The sequence below is a fragment of the Chiloscyllium plagiosum genome, chromosome 11 (genome assembly GCF_004010195.1).
Source record: "Chiloscyllium plagiosum isolate BGI_BamShark_2017 chromosome 11, ASM401019v2, whole genome shotgun sequence".
Lineage (NCBI taxonomy): Eukaryota > Metazoa > Chordata > Chondrichthyes > Orectolobiformes > Hemiscylliidae > Chiloscyllium > Chiloscyllium plagiosum.
The window spans coordinates 48,880,863-48,889,304 of NC_057720.1; the positions used below are offsets into that span (position 1 = coordinate 48,880,863).

The 8,442-nt window shown below is 41.8% G+C and overlaps 1 protein-coding gene across 4 annotated transcripts in view; it reads left to right on the forward strand.

Annotated features, from left to right (window-relative positions):
• The window catches only part of frem1b (Fras1 related extracellular matrix 1b), a 188,441-nt gene that overhangs the window by 29,172 nt on the left and 150,827 nt on the right, over positions 1 to 8,442 (forward strand). For 3 of the 4 annotated variants that reach the window (XR_006312980.1, XM_043699276.1, XM_043699278.1), the window contains exon 2: positions 3,747 to 4,277. Coding sequence is in view for 3 of the 4 variants with exons in the window: in XM_043699276.1 (XP_043555211.1) it covers positions 4,056 to 4,277 (222 nt within the window). In the remaining variant the exon portion in view is untranslated. Of the gene's footprint in view, positions 1 to 3,445; positions 3,540 to 3,746; positions 4,278 to 8,442 lie in introns of those variants that run through there. The other variant, XM_043699277.1, reaches the window with a different exon arrangement.

Consider the following 8,442-nt stretch of genomic DNA (forward strand, 5'->3'; position numbering starts at 1 on the left):
TGGGGGGTGTGGATTTGACGAGGGAGTCACGGAGGGGGTGGTCTTTACGGAATGCTGATGGGGAGGGGAGGGAAATATATCCTTGGTGGTGGGGTCCGTTTGGAGGTGGCGGAAATGACGGCGGATGATGCGCTGTACATGGAGATTGGTGGGGTGGTAGGTGAGGACCAGTGGGGTTGACCCTTTGAGAGAGGTCAGGTACTCTTTGGGATTCTTAAAATTAGATATACATGTGGAAAGAAATGCAGAAACATTTTGAGACTGTCAAAGCACTGTCAAGACTCTATAAAGACAGTGAAGGCTTTTAAAACCCCAGCCTCTTTAACTTTTGAAGAAGAATATCCAAAGAGTTCATTTAAAAATGTTTTCCATTTCAAAATAGTGACATTAATCAAAGGATTTCCATTCCCAGATTAGTGTAGCATGACTGATTTCACTTGGTTCCATTATCATCGTGGAGTGCACAAAAAAAATCAACCATTTTGGCATTCTCGTCGTGTTGTTGTGGTCTGGCGATAGTTTAATAGTTTGATTGACAGCTACATGAGATTTTGAACATTTTGATCTAGAATGCTAGTTGCAGTGGGCGGCACGGTGGCACAGTGGTGAGCACTGCTGCCTCACAGCGCCTGAGTACTGGGTTCAATTCCCGTCTCAGGCGACTGTGTGGAGTTTGCACTTTCTCCCTGTGTCTGCATGGGTTTCCTCCGGGTGCTCCGGTTTCCTCCCACAGTCCAAAGATGTGCAGGTTAGGTGAATTGGCCATGCTAAATTGCCCGTAGTGTTAGGTAAGGGGTAAATGTAGGGGCATGGGTGGGTTGGGCTTCGGTGGGTCGGTGTGGACTTGTTGGGCCGAAGGGCCTGTTTCCACGCTGTAATGTAATCTAAATACCTTTTGTAAGAATTTATTGTGGTGAAGGAATTTAAAAGTAATTCATGCTTTTATGAGTGTAAGTGTTTTTCTCACTATAATGAAGTCTGCAGCATACTTAATTTATTTAATAGAGCTTTTCCTTTCACATCTGTGTAAAAGTCCTGAGTTTGCCCCAACGTGTATATTAGGTAAGTTGCATGAGAGATGAAAAGTTATATGTTGCTAGGTGGGGAAAATGAGTTGGCATGGAGTTACCACTAAGCTGTGAAAGGTTTGATGAAGAGCCAACAGTCAGAGTTTGGCATGGAGTCTTGTTGGGGGGGGGGGTGGTATTGAGGTGCGTGGCATTGGAGGTACGTGTTGATCTCCCCTGCCCCCACCAGATCCAACCCTCAAACTCAGCACAGCCCTCTTGACCTGTCCTAACTGTCCACCTTCCTTCCCCCTATCCGGTCCATGCTCCCCACTGACCTATCACAATCACCCCCCAACCTGCATCTACCTATCGCCTTCCCAGCTGCCTTTACCTCACTCCCAGCCTCACCCTTCTATTTATCTCTCAGCCTCCTCCGTCGACCCAATCCTCACATTCCTGATGAAGGGATTATGCCTGAAACATCAACACTCCTGCTCCTTGGATGCTGCCTGACCTGCTGTGCTTTTCCGATGCCACATTTTTCGATTCTGATCTCTAGCATCTGCAGTCCTTGCTTTCTCCTACATGTTGGTGTGTAAAGTGTATTAAGTGGCATAGGGGAGTTTTCTTGAAAAACAAAAATTAACAGCAAACTGGTACAAAAATAGGTGCAAACTCCAGTGGTGAGGATGACACAGAGTCTTCTGAGGGATACAAAAGGTTAAGTGAGTCAGCAAAAACTTGGCAAGTGGGAATATAGTATAGGAAAATGTCAGGTTATGCACTTTGGCAAAAATTAATAGAAATACTGAATATTATTTAAATGGAGATAGATTGCAGAAAACTGGAGCACAAAGTCCTCACTTTCTCCTACATGTTGGTGTGTAAAGTGTATTAATTGGCATAGGCTGGCATGGGGATTTTGCTTTAAAAACAAAAATTAACATAAAATTGTTACAAAAATAGGGTCAAGCTCCAATGCTGAGGATGACACAGAGTTTTCAGAGGTTTAAGTGAGTGGGCAAAAACTTGGCAAATGGAATATAGTGTAGGGAAATATGAGGTTATACACTTTGGTAAAAATTCATAGAAGTGCTGAATATTATTTAAATGGAGATAGATTGCAGAAAGCTGTCACACAAAGGGAGTCAGGGATGCTAGTGCATGAATCACAGAAGAGGAGAAAGTGAGGGCTGCAGATGCTGGAGATCAGAGCTGAAAATGTGTTGCTGGAAAAGTGCAGCAGGTCAGGCAGCATCCAATGAACAGGAGAATCGACGTTTCGGGCATAAGCCCTACTTCCAGCATGAATCACAGAAAACTAGAATCCAAGTTCAGCAAGTATTAGGGAAGTCAAATGGGTTATTGATCTTAATTTCAAAGGGACTCAAATATAAAATTGCAAAAGTCTTGCTAAAACATCATGAGGCATTATGCAGACGACATTTAGAATATTGCAGACAGATTTATCCCCTTATCTAAGATATGCTGACATTGGAAGTTGACAGAATTTTCACTACGTTATTTCCAGGAATGGAGAGATTTCTTTATGGGGAGATGTTGAGGAGGGTGGGCTTGTACTCAATGTGTTAAAGAAGAAAGAGAGGAAACCTTATTGAAACATATAAGATTCTTAGGGGGCTTGATAGGGTAGATATGTAGATGTTGATGCCCCCTGTGGGCATCAATCGAGGACCAGACGACATAATCTCGAAGTGTGGCGCTGGAAAAGCAGAACCGTTCAGAGAACATCTCGGAACACATGCACGCAACAACTACCATACCCCCCCCCCCCCCCAACTACCCCAGGTCGCCGACCACTTTACCTTCCTCTCCGCCTCTGCCAAGGCCATGCAAGTCCTAGGAGTCAGCCACCGCCAAATCAAAGCCACCCGATGCCTGGAGGAAGAATGTCTCATCTTCCACCTTGAGGCCTTCCAACCACAGGGCATCAATGTCGATTTCATCAGTTTCCTCATCTCTGCTCCCCCCACCATATCCCAGATCCAACCTTCCAACTCGGCACCGCCCTCCTGAACTGTCCCACCTGTCCATCTTCCATCCCACCTATCCACTCCACCCTCCACTCTGACTAATCACTATCACTCCCCACCTTCATCTCCCCATAGTATGCCCAGCTACCTTCCCCCAAGCCCCACACTCCTCCCATTTATCTCTCAGCCCACTTAGCACCACCCCGCACCCCCACATTCCTGATGAACGGCTTATGCCTGAAACAACGAGTCTCTTGTTCCTCGGATGCTGCCTGACCTGCTGTGTTTTTCCAGTGCCACACTTTTTGACTTGGATCTCCAGCATCTGCAGTCCTCATTTTCTCCTAAACATAATCTCAGAATATGGTATTTCCCATTTATGACAAACATAAGAATAAATTTCTTCTTTCAGATGATAGTGAATCTGTGGAATTCTTTACCACAGAGGGCTAACAAGGCTGAGCCATTCAGTATATTCAAGGTGCAGATGGACAGATTTTTTAACCAGTAAGGCAATCAAGAATTATGGGAAAAGGTAAGAAAGTGAAATTGAGAATTATAAGATCACTATGATCTCATGATCTCATTGAATGATAGAATTGGCCAAAAAACCTTCTCTGTTCCTATGTCCTATGGTCTTAAAAATATTTTGTTCTGATCCTTTTCTGTAAAGTAAACGGTAAAAATGTTTGTGAAATGTTTCAAATATCCTGAGCCATTCAAACTTTTATTTATTTCACAGACAGATACAGATCCACCTGAAAGTTGGAATCAAAAGAAACAGTTCATGCATTGTGCAGGCATGGGAGCCCTGTGACTGCTGAGTGAGGAAATTACAAAACAAAAACCCATGTTGGACTTTATTCAGGGAAGTGGATAACAACTGGAAGTCACCTTGCCTCAATCTGACCTGCACAAATTGGGAAATCTTTACAGCTTTTGTTCCTCATTTTGCATTTAAGCTTCTTCCTCTACTGATTGCACACATTATTTTCATCTAATATTGATTCCTCCGAAGGATGATTTGTTCAAAAAAACTTTTAGAATAAAGATGCTTCTAAGTTTGTTAACTCTGATAATTTTCTACATCCCACACACTGAGGCAGATGGACTTGTTCAACTGAATGGAGGGATTATAGTTGGTAGGGGGCAACATACATACGTGACAGACAATGACCTGCAGTTCAACATTCCCAAAACCAAAGACTCCTGCAAGGTCGAGGTTGTACTGAATGAACCTATAACACAACGAGTTGGAAAATTAACTCCTCAGGTAAGTAATCTTAAACTTCATAAATGCCATGTTGTATAAAAATCAAACTGAAATATCCCCATACCTGTCTTTTTGAATATGTTGTAATGCAAAACAGGTTTCATGCATTTTGTCAAACAATTCAATTTCAAATACTGAAGCTGATCTTTTCTAATTCTAACATTTAGAGGATTCAAATCAAGTACTTTCCTCTTGTAAATGAGTTGCTTTATAAACTTTATAAATTTAAAAATGTGAATAATGATATGAAATACACATATTTTTATTACATTTATGCACTTTCTGTATTCATTCAGAATTACTGATGATGCTTTCGACTGAGATTTTGATGATGCCAGGCTTCTAATTTAAACAGAGACACAAAAAAATGCAGATGTTGAAATCCAAGGTAGACGAGCAGGAGGCTGGAAAAGCACAGCAAGCCAGGCAGCATCAGGAAATAGAGAAGTTAATGTTTTGGATGTAACCCTTCTTCAGGATTGGTGGTGGGTATGGGGGGAGCTGCAGATAAAGGTTAAGGGAGGCTGGTGGGGAAGAGTTTTGGGTAGGGAAGGGGTGTGGTGGTGTGGTAGGGATAGGTGAACACAGGTAGAGGGCATGACCTGGTAGGTCGATGGGAGGATTGAATCCAGTTGGTAGCTGGAAGGAAGGGTTCTGGTTGGTAGCTGGAAGCAAAGGTGTTTGACAATTTCACTAATGGAACATGGTTAACTCTCTGAAATGGAGAAACAAAGTCCAGTGGCACAAGTTTGGACATCTCTGTTCAGTTCCAAGCTCATAAACTGACTTCATGTACGTCCACAGAATGTGTAATTTGGTATATGGATAGTACTAAGTACAGTAAAATTATATGGTACGCTGGTGAAATTTCTACAGAAGAGGATCTGCCTATGCCCCAATACAGGAGGAGGTTGTGGGGAAATTGGGTTGATTAAATATTAATAAAGAGATTAAAACAATTACAGTATTTATAGCTCCTAATGTAGAAAGACTCCCAGGGTCTGGATAGGGTACATCATAGGTTGCCAACAGAAGCAGAGATGTAAATTGCAACGATTTCAGCCACAATCTGCTGATCTTTCTTATTTATAGAGATATGCCAGAGGTATGGAGGATTAGAAATGTTATACTGTTGTTCAAAAAAGTGACAGAGACAAGTCTGGTAACTATTGGCCGGTCAGCCAGATATTGGGAATGGCAAAGTTTTAGAAACAATAATACAGAAAAAATGATTGGCGGTTGAGAAAGTATGGGTTAAGAAACGAGAAAGGGTTTCCATTCCTGCAAGCTCCCCTTTAATATAGCCTTTGGACTACAGGAATTGTGAGACAAAATATGCACAAAAAGAGATTTGGCTCAACATCATATTTGTTCAATTATTGAACTCAGATTGTCTCCCAAGTATTGGTCTTCCCGTCATTTGTGTGGAATTTAACACAAAACCTCTTTACAATTATTGATTGAAACTTAAACAAATGACCACATCTGTGATTTGACTGCAATTTAACATTTCTCCACTATAAACTGCTCTATGATTTGAATGAAGCTTGCAATCACCAAACAACTCGCGGTTATCTCTGTTAATTTTAAGCCTGGATCTTGAAGTCATCAGTCTCCATCCTTCTTCCTTATGCAGTGACCAGGCAATGGTCTTGTTTTCCTTTCAACTTGATTCCTCTCTCAAGTTTCACTCTTGTTGTCACACTGCTGAATCACCAAGTGTTTAATAGCTCTTTTATCAGTGATTTATTTCATGCCTTGGTCTATACAGGACTGCATGAACCCAATGTTATTTCCATAACAAAGACCAATACACTCCCTACCCATAATGGGGGATACTTAACTCCAGGATTGGTGATGTGTGTCTGGCACTTCATTCTGTATTTTGGGATAAGTACTAGCTGCTTTTCCTTTTAACAGCACAACTTTAAATGAAGCTTCCTTTCACTTACACTGTAAGTTCTCCAGTCCAGTCAACTTTTCAAAAGGGAATGTAGATTGTCTGCCTGGATGATTTTAAAGCCCAACTGATAAATGAAAAAGGTGGCAGCCTATGCATGAAAGGCAGGGTATTGTTTATACGGTGAATGGGTATTTGTTTGGGCTGAAGGATATGGAACCACCAGAGCGGTAAAGATAGAGGGTGGCAATGTTTGAATGACATTCCCATGATTCTGGTACAGAGATGAACAGTGTCCAAGGAGCAAGGAACCATGAGTTGTGAATGAGAGGAAACTTAATTGGAGCAAGGGTATATTCCATTCAGCCCAGAGCATGGAATCCAACTGCTTGGCCTGCTGTCGGTTTGGGGAGCTTGGGTTCCAGTCAGTCCGGATTGTTTGTCTTTTGTTGTGTGGCACTAGGGCCACACCTGACAGTCTGGGTTCAAAGTCAGAAGTCGGCCAACACCAGTCTATAGTCCAACAGGCTTAGTTGTAATCACAAGCTTTCAGAGAATTGTCCCCTCATCAAGTGAAGTGAGAGAGAAACACACAAGCACAGAATTTGTAGACAGAGAGATCAAAAAACCATACAAATGGTGTCTATGGAGTGTCGACAAGCTGAATAAAAGGTCTCTGCAGGTGTTTCAAGTTTCAGTTTCTGCAAAACTCTATTGCATATTATATTCATAACATTCTGAGAGATACCAGGTTCTGAACTCATTGTTACATTGTTAAGAGACTGCTCTGTGAACTGTAACAGTCTTCCATTTTGAACTATTTTCTTTCTATCCAATTCTGCTCACATTGAACATTTATGCCCTTGGATGAATTGCCCTGAAACCTCATTAGACCAGCGTCCTAAAACTCTTACACAACAAACCCCTGGGCTTTTTTTCTCTCATAAGCTTTGATGAACATTTTTATACGTTCTCACATGAGTTACTTAGGTTAGTTTTCTTTCTCATTTTTACAATACTTTTTTAAAAATGTATTTCACTCCTCCCCAAGTGTTTGCCTTGATTCATATGGGTCAATAGTTGGATAGGAAAAACCTGGTATAGAAAAACCTGAGATCATGTTAGTGAGCCATTGTTCTGCTGGCTTCTGTTAGATCAGAGATTTAATCAATCTGGCAGCCTGCCCATAGGCCCTGACTGGGTCATGCTTGCTCGATCTCAGCAAAAGAGGACAAAGGGATTTATTAAGAGGAGGATAATGAAGTCTGAAAGTAAGTTTGCCGGGAGCATTAAAACCAATTGTAAAAGCTTTTAAAGATATGTGAAGAGAAAAGGATTAGCGAAGACAAAACTTCATTTTAATGAAGTCAGAAACAGGGAAGTTATAATAGGGAACAAAGAGATGGCAGACAAATTAAATATACATGTGGGTACTAACCTCACAAAAGCAAAAATAAATGACATCCCAAAAATGTTGTGGAATGCAGTGCCTAGTGAGAGGGAGTAACTGAAAGAAATTAGTATTAGAAAAGCAATACTGATGGGGAAATTGATGGGATTGAAGGCAGATAAATCCACACCACCCAATAATCCATACCCCAGTTGTTATGGACCAGACAAGACCCCCTCAAAATATCTTAAGAAGATAGCCTAGACCTTAACTTTTACTTGAGGAGAAAGTGAGGACTGCAGATGCTGGAGATCAGAGCTGAAAATGTGTTGCTGGAAAAGCGCAGCAGGTCAGGCAGCATCCAGGGAACAGGAGAATCCAGAGCAGATCACCTGACATCAGCAGTAGGGGAATACTAGAGTCCTTATAAAAGATTAATAGCAGCAGAACACTTGGACTGCAGTGGCAGGATTGGACAGTCAGGATGGATTAACAAAAGGGAAATCAAGCTTAACAAATCTCCTGGAATTTTTCAAGGATGTAACTGGTAAAGATCGGGGGAGCGAGTAGAAATAATTTACTTGGATTTTCAGAAGGCTTTGGATAAGGTTCCATGTAAGATATTAGCATATAAAATTAAAGAGGTAAAAACAATTACTGCCGATGCTGGAAACCAGATTCTGGATTAGTGGTGCTGGAAGAGCACAGCAGTTCAGGCAGCATCCAAGGAGCTTCGAACTCGACGTTTCGGGCAAAAGCCCTTCATCAGGAATAAAGGCAGAGAACCTGGAGCGTGGAGAGATAAGCTAGAGGAGGGTGGGGGTGGGGAGAAAGTAGCATAGAGTACAATGGGTGAGTGGGGGAGGGGATGAAGA